This window comes from Strix aluco, chromosome 14, assembly GCF_031877795.1.
Source record: "Strix aluco isolate bStrAlu1 chromosome 14, bStrAlu1.hap1, whole genome shotgun sequence".
NCBI lineage: Eukaryota > Metazoa > Chordata > Aves > Strigiformes > Strigidae > Strix > Strix aluco.
Genome location: NC_133944.1, coordinates 2,022,654 through 2,041,687, shown reverse-complemented (window position 1 = coordinate 2,041,687; position 19,034 = coordinate 2,022,654). Strand labels below are relative to the sequence as shown.

Genomic DNA, 19,034 nt, shown 5'->3' with positions numbered 1-19,034 from the left:
TTTTTTTTTTCCGCGCCCCCCCCCCCCCGCCCCCCCCCCTCCCCTCTTCTCCCGGGTTCGTTCTCGCCGCCTTTATAAAGCGGCGCCGCCCGCCCCTCGCGGCGGGCTAGTCCGGCTCGGCTCGGCTCCGCTCCGCTTTGCCCGGTCCGGCTCGGCCCGCCTAGCGCCGCCCGCCGGCACTGCAGCCCCGCCACTGCTGCCACGAGTTGGCCGGTCTCAGCCCCGACGCCCCCCACCCTGGTCGGGGTGAGCCCGGACCCCGCACCCCCACCCCCCCCACCCCGCTGCCGGCAGCAAGGGCATTTGCAGCAAGGGAAATAAATCTATCTAAAAAAAAAATAATTAAAAAAAAAAAAAGCTGATGTGCTTCCTGTTTGCTTTGTGTTAAAAAAAAAATAATAATAAAAGGCCGGAGTTAATTGAGGCTGAGTGCTCCGCTCCAGCCCGGGGCTCAGTAATGCCGGCGCAGAGCCCTGCAGCCGGGGCAGCGGCATGGGAGTGGGGGGCTCGGGTGTGCTCCCCCCCTGGGAGCAGCCGGGTCCCCCTGGGAGCTGGGTGTCATGTCATGTCCCCAGAGCTGGGTGGCCACGCACCCTGGGAGCTGGGTGGCCAAACGAGGGCAGCTGGGTGGCCATGCACCTTGGGAGCTGGGTGGCCAAATGAAGGCGGCTGGGTGCCACACTCGCTGCTGCACCCCGAGCTGGGCCGGCACTGAGCACAGCCGGTGGCATGCCCTCATCGCCGGTGAGGGCATCGTGGCCAGTGGCCACGGGGCAGCAGGCAGTAGCCCAGGCAGTGCCAGTAACCACCAGCCCCTAACAGGAAGCATCGGCCCGTGAAATTCCCCGCATTTTTTAGCTTCCCCATGTTTGTTTTCCGAACACGCTTCACAAACTGGCATCCAGCTGGCACGTCGCCGACCCACTCCCCCCCTCGGCGGGCTCTGCTCTCTTCCCTGGGCCCCCTCCAGCATTTTTGGGGCTCTTCCCCCCCTCCCAGGCCCAAACCCCAGATGTTCCGCTGAAGCCGCAGCCATCCGGACACCGCTGCCCACGCCACAGCCCCTGAACCGTGGGCAGGATGGGCCCGAGGGTCCCCAAACACGTGTGTCCAGGTGGGTTTTGCTGGGCACAGCCCCCCCGTGGGAGCTGGGCTGGGCTGCGGGTGCCCAAATCACCCCCGAGCATCCTCAGAGCAGGGACTCGGCCCCCCCCGCCCAGCCACGGCGACCCTCATCGCTGAGACCTGGCGGGATTCACTCGTGTCACGAAACCGCTCATCAACGCCGAGTCCCGGATCTCAGCGCCAACACCCACATCCCTGAGACCTCAGCGTGGAAATTACCGCAGCAAAAGCCCCGGGCTGCACATCCCCCCCCCCCCCGAGAATGGATGCAGGAACCCACGCCAGCCGCTCACTCCCAGCCCCGAGCCCCCGCCGCGCCGCAGCCGGGCTGGCAACGGAATCTGTGGCAGTAAATGGGTGCAGGCAACGACACCCCAGAGCCCTGCCGTGGGCCGCCGAATCCGGCCCTGAGTGGCCCCCGCTCCACTTTCCCGGCCTCGCTCTGGCTTTAAGCGAGCTGCCGGGGAACATTGCGGCCCTGTAATGTGCTGCGGGCACAGCCTGAGTGCCCGGCGAGGTGTTTTATGGACAAACAAGCTTCCCCCCACGTCCGGGCAGTGCCATTAGCCCGTGGGCAGGCCGTGGGGCACGCAGGGGGGCTGTGGGTGCTTCTAGGGCCCCTTGTTCACACTTGTGGCCCTAAGCAGAGCGCTGGCCACTGCCCGGAACCACAGATGCAGGGGGGGAAGGTGGCAGCGTCCCTCGAGGGACCCCTTGGCCACCATCGAGCTGTCGCTGGGAGCCCAGCAGGGCTTGTTGGAAACAAGCAGCTCCCCGGCCGTACATGGGGAGAGCAAATAAAGTGAGCGACCACTAGCCCAGGGGCCAGCGCCATTTCACGTGCTGCTTGCCCTGCTTTTCCCCTCCCCGGTGCTCCCCCCTAAGTCGCAGCTCCCCCACACCCCCCGAGGGCCGGGCAGCCCAAGCAGCCAAAAGTCGGAGCCCCCCAGGGAATGGGCCCGATCCCCCGCAGCCGAGCAGCCCCGTGTGTGTTTCCTCCCCTCCCTCCCCAAACGTGGAGCAGGGTTATAGGGGCCGCGGCGCCTTTAAGAACCCCCGTGGCGCCAATTCCGCCTCACGTGACCCTCCCGACCCGCCGGGGGGCGGGGCCGCGGCCGCGCGCGTTCCCGCCAAGAGCGGGGGGTTTGGCGGGGACACGTGTTGGCGCGCCGGGACCATCCCGGCACCAGCACCGGGACCATCCCCGGCACCGCCATGGCCCAGCTGCGCCTCACCGACTTCTTCAGCCGCACGAAAGCGGCAACCGGAGCCCCGGGCAAGCGCGGCGGCGGCCGCCGGGTCAAGGCCGCCCTTACCGGTCCCCCGGTTCAGCGGGAGGCGGAGGATGTTGCCCCAACGGGGCTCAGCCCCCCGCCGCCCGGTTCGCCGCGTACCCCGGCCCGCGGGGGCTCCCCGGCCGTGCGGGGGGTGGCGGGGAGGAAGCGGAGCCGCCGAGAGATGGAAACGGAGCCACCGGCCGGGCCCCGCTCCGGGGAACCCGGCGGGAAATCGGCGCGGAAGAGGTTGGAGCTGGACCGGGATGCGGGACCGGGGACGCGGCCGCCCGCGGTAGGGAGCTGCCGGGGTCGGGGATGCGCCGCGGCCTTAAAACGGGGAGGGGGGGGGAGGTGCGTAAAACCAGGGCACCGTGTCCGGAGCAGCAGCACCCCCTGCCCCTGCAAGGGCTTGACCCGCCCCCCCATCAGTGCAGAGCCCCCCCCCAAGGGCTTGCCCCATGCCCCCAGTGCAGCCCCCCTATGCCCCTCCCTTAGTACAGACCCCCCCCAAAGCTTGTTCCCCTTGTCCTGATGCAGAAACCCCCCCACAACTTGCCCCCTGCCCCTGGTGCAGCCCCCACCGTGCCCCCCCCCCCCCCCCCCCCTCAGTACAGACCCCCTGCCCCAGAGCTTGTCCCCCTTATGATGCAGAAACCCCCGCACAGGACTTGCCCCCTGCCCCCAGTGCAGCCCCCCTATGCAGACCCCCCCCAGGGCTTGTCCCCCTTCTCCTGATGCAGACCCCCCGCCTCAGGGCTTGCCCCTGCCCCCAGTGCAGCCCCCCCCATCCCCCAGTATAAGGCCTTGGGGGGGCACTGGGGAGGGGGCCACAGCAGGGTGGGTTCCCCAGGCAGCCTCTAACACTCCTCCGCTCTCTCACAGGCAATCAGCCCCTCGCCAGCCACCAGCCCCTTGCCTCCGGCCACCGCTCGGCCCCTGATGACGCCCTCGCTGGACCGGGCAGCGGACCCCCTGTGCCGGGGGCAGGATGGGGGGACACAGCCCAGCACAGCGCCCCCGGGGACAACCAGGCGTCTGCAGCAGGTATGGGATGAGCCTGGCTTTCTGCTCCCGATTTTGTTATGTTCGTCCTCTGACCCTGTGTCCCCCCCCGCCCCACTCAGGAGGACCTGGCTGGGCTGAGGTGCCGCCTGCAGAAGGTGAAGGAGCAGGTGGCCCAGGTGGCCCAGTTGCCACCCGTTCCCGCCGGGGCCAGCACCGACCTGCGGAGCCGTCTGGAGCGAGTGCGGCAACTGGAGCTGCGGATCCGTGAGAGGAAAGCGGGAAGCGGAGCCACGCCGGGAGCACGGCCGTCGGGGGACGCTGGAGCGGCAGCTCCTGTGGTGGAGGCCGGGTGAGGAGCAGCTTTGGGGATGTGACCCCAGATTTGAGGGGAAATCGGGGTGTCCCTCTTCTGCTGCTTGCAGGGGTCTTCCGACCCCCGTGGAGGGGGTGTGGAGGTGCTGGGATGGCCCTGCTGCACGCAAAGGGCTTCTCTGCCTTGAGTATTGGGGCGTTGACATCCCCAGGACTGGTGGTGGGACCCAGATCCTGGCACAGGTTGCTCAGAGAGGGGGTTTGGGGATGGGGGGGACCCCTCTCCACCCAACCAGGGTGGGCATGCAGCTCCCTGGCTTTGAGGTCACAGAATCCCAGAGTCATCTGGGTTGGAAAAGCCCTTGAAGCTCCTCCAGTCCAACCGTGAACCTCACCCTGACCGTTCCCAACCCCACCAGATCCCTCAGCGCTGGGTCAACCCGACTCTTCAACCCCTCCAGGGATGGGGACTCCCCCCCTGCCCTGGGCAGCCCATTCCAACGCCCAACAACCCCTTCTGCAAAGAAATCCTTCCTAAGAGCCAGTCTGACCCTGCCCTGGCGCAGCTTGAGGCCATTCCCTCTTGTCCTGGCGCTTGTTCCTTGGTTAATGCTTTTAGCAGCAGGACCACCATCCTGGCTGGTCTCGGGGTGGGGGGGGGCATCCCAGCACCACATTCACTGTGGCTGTTGTGTGGGGGGGACCCTGACCCCCTCCCCATCTTCATTCCCAGCAGCGAGAAGACCCCCGCATACCAGCGGTTCCACACCCTTGCGCAGGATCTGCCCCCGGGGCTCACGCTGCCCTACAAGTTCAAGGTGCTGGCGGAGATGTTCCGCAGCGTGGACACCATCACCGGGATGCTCTTCAACCGCGCCGAGACCGTCACCTTTGCCAAGGTTAAGCAGGGGGTGCAGGATATGATGCGCAAGTAAGTTGGCAGCACGTTTTGGGGTCCCCACTGAAGCTCTTGGGCCTTGGTGTCAGCTCTTGGGGGATCCCGACCTCTCGGGGTGCTGTTGCAGGCAGTTTGAGGAGCGGCACGTGGGGCAGATCAAGGCAGTTTACCCCACCTCATACAGGCTGCGCCAGGAGAAGAACATTCCCACCTTTGGCAATGGCATGAAGAAGTCTGACTACCAGCTCACGCTGGAGCCGGTGCTGGGGGAAGGTACGTACGGCTCAGAGGGGCCCCCGTCCACGCTCGGTCCTGGCTGGGATCCCTGAATCCCCAGGGGTGCTCCTGGCTCGGTCTCTTAATCATCTGGCACATAAGGGCCTGAGCGGGTTGGAAGTGGAAAATGTTTTTGGGGTCCCCCAAAAGCAGGGGATGGAGGCTCTCTGTGGTCTTTCTTTTGCTGTTGAAGTACTTATAGAAACATTTCTTGTTATCTTTGACTGCTGAAGCCAGATTAATTTCTAGCTGGGCTTTAGACCTCCTGATTTCTGCCCTGCATAACCTCACAGCATCTCTGTAATCATTGTGAGTGGCTAGCCCCTTCTTCCAAAGCCTGTAAACTCTTTTTTTTCTCCCCGAGTTGCAGCCAAAGCTCCCTGTTCAGCCAGGGCGGCCTTCTCTGCCGCCAGCTTCTGTGCCGTTAAGACTTTCTTAAAGAGTGTCCAGCCTTCCTGGACCCTTCAGGACAATCATCAGGACAACCATCCCCCTCTTAGATAATCATCTGGCACATAAGGGCCTGAGCGGGTTGGAAGTGGAAAACACTTTTGGGACAAGCGGGAAGATGATGGGGCAGCAATTCGGGCAGCGCGGCGGGGAGCTGGGCCTGTCCTTCCTGAGGTTCGGGCGTGGTGAAGCCGAGGTGCTGCGGGTGATGCTCGTGTCTCTCCTTGCAGAGGAGAAAGTGGACGGCCGCCCGCACTTGTCGGCGTCGCGCTTGCTGGCACGTCGGAAGGAGTTCAACCGCAACCTGGTGAACATCGTCAAGCAGCATCACAAGGTGAGGACTCCCCCCCCCCCCCCCCCCCCCCCAGCACCCTCCACTTCTGGGTTGCTCTGGGCACTGGAGAAGCGGGTGGAAGGAGCAGGCTGACATCCAGGCTGAAGGATGTTGCTGGTTCCTCCGAGATGCTCTTGGTGGGCAGCTGGAATCTCCTGGCTCTGGATTTCCTCCAAGCCAGTTGCCAACCTGTGCTGGAGCGCGGGGCAATGGCCGGCTCCCCCATACCTGGCTGTGATGCAGCTCTCGTCCCTCTCCAGGCGTTCCTGGCCGCCCTCAGCCCTCCCATGGTGGTGCCTGAGGAGAAGCTGACCCGCTGGCATCCCCGCTTCAACGTGGACGAGGTGCCGGACATCAGCCCGGCGGAGCTGCCACGGCCACCCCAGGAGGACAGGCTGAGCACGGCCCAGGAGGTGCTGAGCGCAGCTCGGGGGATGCTGAGCCCTAAGGTGAGCCAGGAGCGGGGCTGCCAGACCTCAGAGCAGCTGTTTCTCCAGGAGGATGTTCCCAGATTGGGGTCGGCAAGGATCACTTCTGAGCCACAGGACTCGGAGCACTGTAGGATGGGGGCAGGTGGGAACGTGAGCCTGGCTGTAAGCGTGGCTGGTTGTGGTCTAGGACTGGTTTCAGGCTGATTCTGGGGGCTGAGAGAGGAGATGAAGCGCCCCAAGCTGTCCTCCACAGGCAGGGATGGGTCAGATGGGGATGTGGCGGCAGGGGCGGCGGAGGGGAAACTTCTCCTTCCTCCAGCGCGAGCTGTAACCCAACTCCTCCTCCCTCTTCCCCATGAGCAGATGGAAAAAGCTCTTGCCAACCTGGCCTTAAGAACCGCTGAAGCCGGTGCGGGGGAACCGGTGGTTTCCAAAGCACCGTCCCCTGCCAGCACCTCCAGTGCTCTCAAAGGGGTGTCCCAGGCCCTGCTCGAGAGGGTGAGTAATTCAGTCCTGGCCATAACGCTGGGGTAGGATGGGGGGGGGAGTTTCCTGTGCCTCACTCACCCCATCTTCTCCGCTCCCCAAGATCCGGGCGAAGGAGGCGCAGAAGCTGCAGGCGCTGATGACGCGGGACCCGCAGCAGGAGGAGCGACTGGCCATGCTGGGGCGGCTGCCGGCCATGGCCCGTATCCTGCGCAACGTCTTCGTGGCCGAGAAGAAGCCGGCGCTGACCATGGAGGTGGCTTGTGCCCGCATGGCTGACAGCTACGACGCGCAGATGCCTCCCAGTAGGAAATTTGGTGGAAGGGTGGGGAATGGTTCTCCTCGCCGGTGTGGGAGGGAAGGGGTGGGGAGCTGAGCTCTGACCCGGTGGCCACCGCTCCTTTTCGCAGGCGAGATGGAGAAACACTTGCGCCTCTTCGCAGAGCTGCTGCCCGACTGGGTGAGGATCCACACCCTCAGCACGGACACCTACATCAAACTGGACAAGGGGAAGGACCTCAGCCTCGTCACGGAGACGCTCACCAAGGCGGCAAAGGAGGCAGAAGCCCTCTGAGCACCCCCCTCAAGCATCAAGGCTTCCCCTGTGCAATTTCTAAATGTAGCAAATCGCGACTGCGCTCCGGGAACTGGTGTGCGTTGACAGGGATGTCTGAAGAGCAAAACGCCTTAATTTTAACTAATTCCTCTGCCAGGGTCCCTGAGGACTGTAGCTCCCCTAACCTGCGGTAACGATGCAAGCAGGGAAGAGGAGATAGTTAAGTTTTTCTCAGCTTTTCTGTGTTCTCCTGAAGGTTTGATACAGGAGGTTTCTTCCATTAACTGGGCCCTGGTGGGGTGGAGGCAGCACTGGGCAGGGTGAGAGGGTGACAGGCAGGAAGGAGTGAGAGAAGAAGTCACAAATTGATGTTTTTTGGAGCTCCGGGCCTTGTTCCGTTTTTAAGGGAGGGAAAACGCATCTCCAGGACTCGCTGGAAACAACTACAGGACTTGTCAAAACATATTTGTATTAAATGTTTTAAATATAGCTGACTTGTGTTAACCCAGTGCTCTTCCTCGGTGAGCTGCCTCTCTGCGCCGCGGTTCTCCATGGCAATTGGCGCCGGCCGGCACACGCGGGGCAGGGCTGGGTCCTCATCCAGCTCCTGGAGAAAAATTAACTGGAAAAAGTGAGCGTGGGTTTGCAGGGAACTGAATACAGCTTTTGTAAATAGGGGCTGTGGAGCAGCTCCTGCGGGGGTTGAGCGGGGTGGGTGTGTGGGGTGTTGTTTTTTTTTTTTCGCCCCCCCCTGGGGAAAGCCCAGGTCACTGGGCTGAAGTGGTTTGGGAAGAGGGCACTGATTGTGGCAGAGGTGCTGGCCTGGCCCAACACCCAGGTCAGGGCAGCGTGGGTGCAGGGGAGGAGGTGGGAGCTGTCCCGTGGGAAACACCTCACCCCGCTTTCTGAGCCAAACTTTGCTGGTTTTAACATGAAACATCAAGGACTTGCAGGGAAAGGTGACTGTCTGACTGTCCTTCATTCCTTGGGGTGAGGGGGAAGCTTGGAAGTGAGGTTTCCAAAAAATCCTGAAAATTTGGAGTGCTGGTTTCAGAGGCTGGTTGCATCAGAGATCCCAGTAGCACAGCCCAAGGGAGCAGGCCCTCCTCCTCTTCCTCCTCCAGGCCCCTGCTCGCCAGCCAAGTGGCACTGCTGGCAGGAGGTAGCCCAGTTTCCAGAGAGGAGGGTTTAAACCTGGCCCAGAAGCTGGAGGGGATGCACAGGGCCGAGGTGCGAGGCTGGGCTCGGCGCAGGGCAGGCTACTGGCCACGCTGAATGGGCCTCACTGCAGTGGAGGGGGCGTGGGGCTGGTTTCAGCAGCCTGGCAGGCAGATGCCTGCCCCAGGGGAGCTCACAGCGAGCTCCTGTTCTGCTGCTTAGGAGAAAAACCTTGTTTCTACGAGCAAATTACATCAACGGTTGCTTGCAGCCCAGCCAACGCAAAGGCACCGTCCCCGGGTTCCCTGATGTCACCCCTTGGCCCCGCACGCAGCCAGCTCTGGCACTGGCAGGGCTTACGCTCGCTTCCACAGAGCGCAGCTGCTTTCCACGGCTTTTTGGGGTGGATCTAATTTTTCCCTTCTCTCCCTCGCAGCAGGGACCCCCTCCTCGTGCCAAGTATGCGAGGCGCTCCCTCCCTTGGCTCCGTGCAGGGGCTGGCTGCGAAAACAAGTGCCCTGGGGTAGGTTTCTCCCAGGGGAATGGTGTTTCTCAGTGCAAACTGAGCAGCCACTGAAGTGGCTTTTCAGGAAACAGTGATAAAAATAGCCATAATGGCCCTTACAAGTGGAAGGCAGCCCCATGTGCTGGATGGGGAAGGTGAGCTGAGCTGTGGGGGGGCTTGGTCTATGCACCCACTGGCACTGGGACTTCTACTGCAACCCAGCAGGACCTGGGTACCCCCCTCCAGCTAGAGCTTGGTGCCAAGCCTGGAGAAAAGATACCTGAAGGGCTCAGTCCTGGCAAGAGATTCCTTCCGAGTGTTTGGGGGGGCAAGGGGGAGGTCATGCCACAACCTTGCTCTCCACTGGCAGCCTGGGTTTGGAGGAAGACACTCACAAGGGTAACTAACAGCTTCAGTTACTGCAAGAAGAGCTCTGAGACAGGTTAGAAAAAATAAAAATAAGTCAGCATTTATTTTACCAGTGAGTTCAGCCCCTGCTAGGACAGGGACACAGTCCCTGATGTTTTCAGGCAGATGGAAGTTTTGGCACGCTGAGTCTTAGCTAGTCCTCTGACTAAACTAAGCTCTAGGGAGCATCTCCAAACCCCACGCCACCACCACAAGCCCAGTGCGACAGCCGGAGCTCGGCTGCAAAAGCAGAACACCTTTTCTTTCTTCCTCTGGCCTTATCTGACACCAAACGTACAAACAAGAATGAGCTCCAAACCGGCATCGTCCTTTCGACATCCCGATGCCCCAGGAAGAACCCAGCAAACGGAGTCAGAAATGGTGCAGTAGAGGGGGAATTTGTGCTCAGCAAAAGCTGCCAGGCCTGGCTGGAGCTGCTGGCTCTAGTAGGTGCCAGTGCTGCTGGGCAGGTGAACAGCCCCGAGCATGTGCATGGCCCCCTTCTTCCTCCCCACCTGGCGCCCACCTCTGCGCTACCTCTCATGATGTAGATTGCTCTGAGTTTTGTGAAACTCCCTGCTAAGGAGCACCCCAGAGCAAGGGAAGGCAGACAGCTTCCTACAAGAGACCTTCAGCTTCCCGCGGTCGCAAGGAAAGGAGACCACGAGCCAAGCTGCAAGCTGACACCATGTCTGAGCTCATCTACACCAGCAACCTCCCTTGTGCTGGCAGCAGCTGCCTCCAGATTTCAGGACACAGGTCTGGGCAGGCACTTAATTCTCCTTACCAAGCACTACCTTAATGTAAAAGCAACCTATTCCGGTGTGAGCGACAGCAGAGAGCAACCAGACCTTCCTCTGAGGTCAAATACTGAGGGATTTATCCCTTTGACAAATAATCCCTTTTTGCCCATCTTCTGTGTTTCTTTGGCAAACTTTTAGCGGGTTCCGGGCATGGCTCAACCGAAAGGGAATGCTGGGCCCCCTAAACTATTGGACCTCTCCTGCCTCAGCAGCAGTATTTTCACTTTGGTCTCTTAAAAAAAAAATAAAATAAATTCAGTGAAGCTGTATCTTGGTCTCCATCCCCCCCAAAACAATGAGGCTGTTTCTTCTTCCCAAAAGGATGAACTCTGAAAAGAATCCTTACGCTTAACACACCTTAATCTGTGGCTTGGAAAATAAATAGGACTTATGATTGTATAAGCATCTGGCCAGGATCAAAACTGTAGGTTTCCCCCCCCCGTCCACCCCCTCGTGACAGCAAGAGTTGCTGAATAAAGCCCCAAACTCAGCGGCTTCCCTTCTCCCGGCTCCTCCTCAGTCATACTGCAGCAGAGAATAGAAAGGGACGGACTTGAGCTTTTCTGACCCTTTCAGGAGTTTTAACTCTATGATCACCAGGCACTCCAGGACTTCAGCCTTCAGCCTCTTCATCAGCTCACAGGCTGCACACATGGTACCTGCACAACACCGAGGCGGAGCAGAAACATCGTCACCCCGGGAGCAGCGCCGAGGTAAGCTTCAAACCCCAGAGCTGCTCCCGACGCACACGTACGTGCATGACATGTGCTCTAACACTGCCTGCTCCTCTCACCTCCAGTGGCAAGCAAGTCGTCTACAATAACGACTTTTTGTCCCGGTTCCACGGCATCGCTCTGGATTTCAAGTTCAGCCTGCAGGGTGGAAAGAGCAGCTTCATTTTAGCCTTGCCTGACAGAGGAACACTTCACAAACCGCTAACGCAGGGTGGAATGCAGACAAGTCTTCAGTGAGATCAGCCCCTGAAAACCCCCAAAACACATCCTCCAGCTACAGGGAGTGCCATGGAAATACAGAGCGGGTTAGGTGATTGCTGGGCCAACCCTCTGGCATGTCAAGATCCTGAACATGAGTTATGGTCCCATCGTGAAACCTTATCCCAAAGCAGTTCTCCAGGGGGGAAAATTTCCTGTAATGCACTGGGCAGGAGTGCAGCACCGCCAAGCCACATCCAAACTGTCACAGGCACGTCCTTTGTCAGATGAACTTGTCCCATGCAGGGGTTGGCCCAAACAATCCTCAGAAATATTGCCTAGGTTTGGTGTTTCTGCTGCCGTTAGTCACCAGAGGTAGCGTGTTATGGGGCTCACGCCTCCGCTCTTTAACCGGAGAGGCTGCGGTGTTACGGGGCGAGCGCTCCGGTTTGAAGCCATGCAATAAAGGCAGTTACTTATCACACTTACTGGAAGAGTGGGAAACACACTCCATGTTCATGCCCCTGAATTCAAGCCAAAGAAAGCAATTTAGCACCAAGCCTTATCATCCCCACTCCCCCCCAAAAAAAAATCACAGCGCAGCTCGCTGACTCAAACCACGTGTCCGTGGCTCGGGGAGGGAGCTGCCACGCCGAAACTCAGCACCACTCCTGAAGCTTTGTGCCGCGCCAGACCGCCCGTGGCATCGGCACTGGCTGTGAAACCCAGCTTGGGGAACCCCCCACGCTGGTTTTATCACCCCATCCCCTTGCTGACACCCCCCAGTCCTGCCTCAACCAGGCTGGAAAACCTCTTCCCCTCCCCAGGTGTTACCTTGCCATACTCAAGGGAGTAGGAGACAGACTCGGTCGGACCGGGAAGTTTCCCCTTCTTCCGTATGGGCACGAAGCCGACCCCCAGTCTCTGAGCCAGGGGGGGGCCTATGAGGAAGCCACGGGAGTCCAGGCCTGGGGGGAGCAGAGCAGCACAAATACTCAGCCTGGGGGTGTCTTTGAACTGTACCCCAGGTTTATCATCCTCCCATGTTCAGGGAGGGGGGTGTTTCAAGAAGCAATTTGCTCTTAGAGTTGTTTTTATGGGTTGAAAAAGACCACACTCAGCATGGCCTGCGCTCGCCCAGATGAGTGGCTGGTGGGTATCGCAACGATCCCCCCCCCAGCTCGTTTTGCCTCCCCTCTAGCTCTCCTTCTTAGAGATAAGCTCAGCAAAGCCCCGTATCAGCTCGGCCACACAACCAGGGACTTTGTACCACCAGGGTAACACACTTCAGTTATCACGAAGGCCTTGGCCTAGGTTTGGTCTGGACTCCTTGAACTTTGGGCCCAGCCCAAGCGCTGCCTTCCTAACACGTTCTCACCACAAAGGCTGTTTCTGTTGGCTCGAAAAGGCCCCCCCTAAGAAGGAAAACATGCTAGAACAGGGTCTGCCTGCCACGGGGACTGTGTGAGACCTTACAGGCAGGGCAGGCTTCCTGTACTTCCTCTTTTTTTAACTATGAAAGCAATGAATTACGGAACTGGCACTGAAGCATCAATCAGATGGCACCTGCCCCATCTAAAGGCAGGAGTTCTGGGAACTACAGGAGCAGGTTAAGGGTATAACCTGTCCTGGCCTTACGCCACAACAGAGGCCAATATTTGGGTGATTATTACAGTGCCCAGGGGCTACAGCGTCTAGCTGAGTCTCCCCACGTTCCCACCCGGTCACGGTGCTCTGCGCCGGCCTCTGAGATGTTTCAACCAACACTCACCTGCAATAAAGTCGATTTGGGGGAAAGATGCTCTCAGATGATCTTCCAGAAGATCAATCAAAGTGCGGAAAGCTGCGGGATCCTTCAGCAAGGGGCTGATATCGCTGCAAAGAGAGAGAGAGCAGCTGGCTACCTCCGGGGCTAGGCTGGCTCCCCACCGGGCTCTCAAGTCCCCGGGGGATGCGGGTCCTGCCCGGCGCAGGCAGGATGGGCAGTGGGGAGCTGCCACCAAACCCCCCCCCCGGTTCCCCCCCTTTCCCGCCAGCCCCGCCCGCACCGGAAGAGCACACCGGGCACCGGGAAGTCGCGGAAAGGTCGCACCCGGTCGCGGACCCGCCGCAGCCGTTCCTCGTTCATGGCGGCCCCGCTCTGCGCAGCTGCCGCGCAGCACCGGGCAGAACGGGCGGGGCTCGGTGGGGCCGGGCACCGCCTCCGGTACAGCCTGCGCCGGCTGCTTCCCGTCCGCGGAGCGCCGGTACCCCGGGGCTCGGAGCATCAGTTCCCCCTGGGGCGGGGAGCGCTGGTACCTCGGGGAACAGAACCCCAATCCCCTGTGCATGGAGCTCTGGTACCCCAGAGCCCTGACCCCCCCCCAGTGCAGTGGAGCCCCGGTACCTCTGAGCCTCGACCCCTCCCAGTGCATGGAGCTCTGGTACCCCGGGGGGCACAGAGCCCCGACCCCCCCAATGCAGGGAGGTCTGGTACCCCAAGGTATGGAGCATCAGTCCCCCCGGTGTGTGGAGCCCCAATCCCCTGGTTCATGGAGCTCTGGTACCCCAGAGCCCTGACCCTCCCAGTGCCATGGAGTGCTGGTACCCCACGGTACGGAGCCCTGACCCCCAGAGTCCTGACTGCCCCCTGGTACATGGAGGTCTGGTACCCTGGGGCATGGAGCATCAGTCCCCCCGGTGCACAGAGCCCCAGCCTCCCGTGCAAGGAGTGCTGGTACCCCCAGAGCCCTGACCCTCCAATGCAGTGGAGCCCTGGTACCCCTGAGCCTCACCCCCCCTGGTACATGGAGCTCTGGTACCCCAGGGCACGGAGTCCTGACCCCCCAGTGCATGGAGCCCCAATCCCCTGGTGTACGGAGCTCTGGCACCCTGGGGCCCAGAGCCCCAGTTCCCTCGGTGCATGGAGCTCGGGTACCCCAACACACAGAGCCCTGGCCTCCCCAGTGCATGGAGCCCTGCTAGCCTGGGGCATGGAGCTCTGGCCCCCTGCCCAGGTATCCCCAGCATGCAGCACCCCAGTACCTCAAAGCAGGGAGCCCCAGTACCCCAGTTTCCCCTCTGAAGGGTGCTCTGGTACCTGCAGCGTGTGGGGCCGTATCACCCCCCTGCACAGAGCCCTGGACCCCTGCCTTGCCCCAGCCAGCTTGGGAAAAGGGGTGCCATGCCTGGGGGTTACACTTCCACCCCTCTTCACCCCTGCCCTGCGCCTCACGCAGACAGCAAGCTCAGTAGGACTAAACTATTTCCCACTTTTCTGTTCCTCCTCACCTCTTGTGAACCCCTGGAATGGCATTTTGTGTTTGTTAAAACCCTTGGTTTGGATGATGCTCATGGGGGATGATAACGCAGCTGGTCCGAGCGCCCTCGCTCCCAGACCACCAGCTCAGGTGCTACTGGTATCACTGGCTCGTGCGGCAGGTCAGGGCACTCACACAGCTCTTATCTCCCACCTCCGGATGGGCAAACAGCTGTTTGTCCATCCAAAATCCACTGTGGGCAGGAGATGTAGTGCTGAATGAGTACAGATCTCCTCTTCCGTTAGCAAATAGGACCTGGATGTGGTCCGGGTTCTAGCGTGCAACACCCCCAGCTGAGCTCGGGTGCTGGCTGCCGAAGGCCACGACAGGAACAGCTTCAAGCTCAGCACCCTTGGGCCAGGCGTTGGGGCCTGTCCTCGAGGCGTGTAACAGCATGTGACAGCGTGTGACAGTGTGCCAGCAGCTAGCCAGGGATTTTGCAGGGCTTTGATGTGGCCCCCTCCATGGGTTGGGTGCTCTGGTAGCAAACGCAGAGCTGCTTCCTCCTACTCTTGTTGGACCAGTCGCTCTCAACAGCCCTGTGGGTCCTGACAGCTCTCAGAAGTGGCTCTAGCACAGGAGGAGCAGCTGACAGGAGGGGAAAGCTGGTCTCCTTCTCTCCAACTACGCCGTGGCGGGCTCACAGGCACAGCACGGCTCGCAAGGCACCCGATTCCACCCACAGCCCTGCATGCGACACGTCCCAGCGCTCGGGGAAAACCCTCAGGAATCATTTGCTGCACACTGAATCCTCCACTGCTCTATTTTCTTCCTAATTTTATCTACAGACAGCAAGACATGTGTGTAACAGAGGCCTGAGGTGCGGAGGGAGACAAGCTGAAGGCCAGTGCAAAGGTTGCTCCCTTTCTTGTTACACTCCCTGTTGCCAGAGACAAGGTCAGCATGCCTCCTTTCACAACCATTCCCTTACAGACTAAGATTTTCCCTGAGGTCAGATTATCTCTTTGGCACCAGAAAAATCCTCTCTAGCAGCTGTTCCACCGAAGCAAACATCGCCTTCCACTGGAACAGGGGCTTCGCAACACCCTCGCTCCCTCGGATGAGCTGGAAGGGTTTCTCTTGTAACCTCACCAACCACCATACCGGACAATGAGCTATTCCAGCAACTCCTCTTCTTCCTGGCGGATGGAAGGGATGGAATTTATCTGCCTACCCATGGAAATAAACAGGAGCTTGGGCAAGGGCTCTTCCGCAGCCTGCCTGCAGTGCAGGCACCCCGCTTTCTGCCTCTCTCTAACGGAGGAGCTGTAAGCTGGGGTCTTCATCACACTTTTCTTGTTCTCCTACACATCACCACTGTTATTAGCAGAAGACACCACAAGGTTCCCAGGCCCCTCGTGCCAACCCACCCCGGGCAAACCAGCAGCTCTCACCAGGACAAGCTGCCAAGGGCTCCCACTGGCCCCTTTGCGTCCAGCTGGGGGGATCTCTCCTCCTCTGGTGCAGGATCAGGCCTCGCAGACACCATCAGCTCTGCCAGGAAGAGCATAAAGGTTACTCCAAATTGGACGTCCAATGATTTAGCTGCCAGAAATTATGCCACATGCCAGCTCAGGTTTAAAACACCAACATTTCTCAGATCTGTCAGAACTTCACCTCATTAATCCTCCATTTCAAAGGATATGAGTCTCACCTACCAGTACAGACTGGCTTTTAATGTCCAAATTAGTTTTCCCTGTAATTGTTCAACCTTTCAAACAACAGTGCTGACTCCTACTGCAATTTCCATCTGAAAAGAACTTTCCTAGGACCAATTTCCAAATGTGATGTCAAAGGATTTCAGCTCTGGAATATCACCTGGGAGGTTTCTTGACATCCGCTTGCAGCTCCAAGAGGTTTAGGGCTGTTTGGGGCTTTGCCTCTCTTTTGGACACAGAGGTGATCAGTGATTTAAAAGTGCTTTCAGATCCTGATACGAGAGGTGTTACTAGCTGGTGGACATGGAAACTGGGGGGATAAAAGCTTGAGAGCTAACTCTAATCAGCTTAACCAGGCAATTAGAAGAGCTGTGCTGAGTACGGAAGTTTCTGTTCCGTTAAGGATTTTAATACTTCAGTGTGAAGTGGAACAAAATGCCCAAAATTTCAACACACCCCACAAGGGGAAATAAGAACTAAAATTTCCTTTCAAATCTGCTGGAACATTTCGTTTCAATTTCAGCTTTAGAAACACATGCACTTTAAACCCATTTTTTTAAAAAAAAACCAAAATTGAAATATCTTATTTCAACAGCAGAAGAATGCAGTTCCCCAGCCAGCTCCCTGGGCTCGGGACTGAAGCGTCCGTACCGAGTAACGCGCTAGCTTTGTCCCCCATCTAAAAGAGGTGAAAGCACCGTGAACCAGCTCTGCCCTTCCACAGCATCCTTGTTTGCTCGAACCCAGCACCTCCTGCCCACGGCAGCAGGCTGGATGAGGCCCTTGGAGAAGCCACAACCCCCCTCTCTCTCCTCTGGCCAGCCTGGCCAAGCTGGGAGGGGATTTTGAGTCTGATCCAGAACTAATGGATTTGGCACACATTCCTCGCTGCTGGCAAATGGGCCGATGGGCTTTTCGGGCCCTAGCCCGTTCAGATGGGAATCGTGCTACCAACCTACATATGGCCCAGAAGGGTATTAAGTGACTCCAGGAGGGACAAAGGCACAGAGAATCACACGCCAGCTGCCAGATTGGCTCTCCAGAGAAGCTGGATGGCAGAGGTTTTTTTACACTCCTAAGAGACCACAGGCTTTTGGCTAGGGATCCACCTTTATTTAGGATTTATATAATCCAAACTACACTTTGGGCAACAACGGAACGGTGGAAGGGGATATAAGGAAAACAGGCAAATGGAGTCTTTGCTCAGTGTTTAAAATAGCCAGTTTCCAAAGGAAAAAAAGAACCTAAAATGAGATTTCAGTTCTTCCCTTACAACTGTTCTTTAAAAAGTTTAATTCAAGAGGCACCACTGTGTTGCTTTCTGATAACATATGAAAGACTCACATCAAATACTGTCAGGAAACAAAAGCAAAAGTCTATTTCCAAGTACTATAACCCTTAAGAGAAATGGCAAACAAGCCACTCTAACTGCAAACCAGTTATCTGAATACTGAACAAGCACTCAAGAGTAACTTTTAGAGAGTAAACGTGCATGTAGTTTGTGAAGTTTCCCAGTGCTGAGGACAACAGTAAGATCCCCAGGGAGAGATTTCTCGCCTAGCTGAGCTGAAGAGGCTGCTGGCAACTCTGCAGCCAACGAACCACCTCCCAGCACTGCCTTCCCCTCAAAGCCCCCAGTCAAACCGTTCTCACCTTCCAAAGGTCTTTCTGCAGCTGCTGAAATTATTTCACGTGGTCACCACAAAGATGTCCTCACGGGGGAAAAAAAAAGAGTATTGTCCAACTTTCAGGAGACCTTCATCTCATCCGCTTTGCTTGAGGTGAAACCAGGAGGCTTTTGGAAACTGTCCAGCACGTTTGGGAAAGGCTTGACTCGGCAGGTACCGAGAACTGCCAGCTTCCACGCGGCAGCAAGCGTCCCAAATTCAACAGCCTCCTTCTCAGCGATATTAGTTCCAGTTCCTTTAGTAAAAAGCCTACTGTCATCCTCAGCACTGGCCTGAAAACTCAGTCCCCAGACACCGTGTAAGGTTTTATTAGCAAATAACGTGGGTAGCGCTCGCTCTCGTTCTGTTCATTTTCACTTTTAATACCGTGCTCCTCGGCTTCCCGTTTAAAATGCAGAGACACGTTATCTTTCATCGCTGCACTCAATACAGTTTGCAGGGCATTAACCTTGGCTCTAAGTGTTCGGAATTGATCTTCTGGTTTCCAATTCCAGTGTTCAGATCCCCAAATTGCTGGTCCACAGAGACTAATTTGCCACCGAAATAATCCATTTGTCGCTGCAGGATTTTAAATCAAGGCTCCATTTTTGCAGCTATAGAGTGTAAATGCAGTAGGACTTTTTCCACGATTATTAGTTACATCAATTTCAGAAGCTTCTCTGCATGGAGGGTTGGATGATAACACAGCCTCAGGGGCAGAGCAGGGAGACTCGGGAGGCTCAGCTAATTGGAAATTAGAGGCAAGAAAGAAATTCCTTGGACTCTTAGCCCAAGCGGATATTAAGCTTTTACCGTTTAGCAGATGTATTTAAATATAAAGTAAAGGAACATCACACAGAAGCAGTTTTAGACAGGCAACATCTTTCCTTCAGCTTTTATATCTTGCAGCTCGAGAAAGGAGCCACCAACCAACCAGCTGCACAGCTGCCAGTCCCCAACAGGCCAATAAACCCCACCAGACCCCCTCCTCCATCGACTGCTGCACACACAACCCCTGGCAGGTCCCCCAGGCAGTTCCTGCAAAGCCACCACCTGCCCCAGTACGGGCAGTTCCCCAAACCGGGCGACTATCACACAGAGTGACTTCAGATCAGAGGCTCCAGGCAGTTATTAAGGGCAGATGGGGTAATATCTGCCGGTCGTTTTGTGATCCACGGGGTGTTTTTGAGCTGGCAGCGCTCACCCCTGCGGCGCTGCTGGTGGCTGCGGCCGCGGGCCACGTAGGGCCCTGCCCCCCCGCCCCAGGCTCTGAATTGCACTTGGGCAGCTGTGTGGGCTGGGAAATTGATCCACGTTAAAAATAATACAGGGAAAACAAAACAAGCTATTTTTAACCCAAGTCAGTCCCATGATCTGGAAGGTGTATCTGCGAGACTGTCCCAAAAGAAGGTGTTATTCAGTTGTTCTACAGGTGCACACGGACAAATCGCATA

General features: G+C 58.2%; 2 protein-coding genes across 6 annotated transcripts; one reads left to right on the top strand and one right to left on the bottom strand.

Moving 5' to 3' along the window:
* The first annotated feature begins 2,243 nt into the window (after positions 1 to 2,243).
* Positions 2,244 to 7,654, top strand: CDT1 (chromatin licensing and DNA replication factor 1). Of its 3 annotated transcripts, none has more exons than XM_074839260.1 (10): positions 2,244 to 2,694; positions 3,285 to 3,446; positions 3,527 to 3,756; positions 4,456 to 4,650; positions 4,745 to 4,890; positions 5,574 to 5,677; positions 5,938 to 6,126; positions 6,472 to 6,606; positions 6,698 to 6,899; positions 7,005 to 7,654. In XM_074839260.1, the coding sequence occupies exons 1-10, from the start codon at positions 2,341 to 2,343 to the stop codon at positions 7,166 to 7,168; spliced, it is 1,881 nt and encodes a 626-aa protein (XP_074695361.1). In that variant the 5' UTR covers positions 2,244 to 2,340; the 3' UTR covers positions 7,169 to 7,654. The 3 variants fall into 3 exon arrangements, with proteins under 3 accessions (XP_074695361.1, XP_074695362.1, XP_074695360.1); XM_074839261.1 differs by having other exon boundaries at positions 4,453 to 4,650; positions 4,802 to 4,890; XM_074839259.1 differs by having other exon boundaries at positions 4,453 to 4,650.
* Positions 7,631 to 18,906, bottom strand: APRT (adenine phosphoribosyltransferase). 3 transcript variants are annotated; one of them, XM_074839278.1, is made up of 8 exons: positions 17,567 to 18,906; positions 15,650 to 15,749; positions 12,728 to 12,831; positions 11,791 to 11,924; positions 10,818 to 10,896; positions 10,593 to 10,683; positions 9,094 to 9,246; positions 7,631 to 7,757 (listed from the first exon to the last, which is right to left on the bottom strand). In XM_074839278.1, exons 2-8 carry the CDS (start codon positions 15,742 to 15,744, stop codon positions 7,631 to 7,633), a joined length of 783 nt encoding a protein of 260 aa, XP_074695379.1. In that variant the 5' UTR covers positions 15,745 to 15,749; positions 17,567 to 18,906. The 3 variants fall into 3 exon arrangements, with proteins under 3 accessions (XP_074695379.1, XP_074695381.1, XP_074695380.1); XM_074839280.1 differs by lacking the exon at positions 9,094 to 9,246 and having other exon boundaries at positions 7,714 to 7,772; XM_074839279.1 differs by lacking the exons at positions 7,631 to 7,757; positions 9,094 to 9,246 and adding an exon at positions 13,005 to 15,394 and having other exon boundaries at positions 9,257 to 10,683.
* Positions 18,907 to 19,034: the final 128 nt, after the last annotated feature.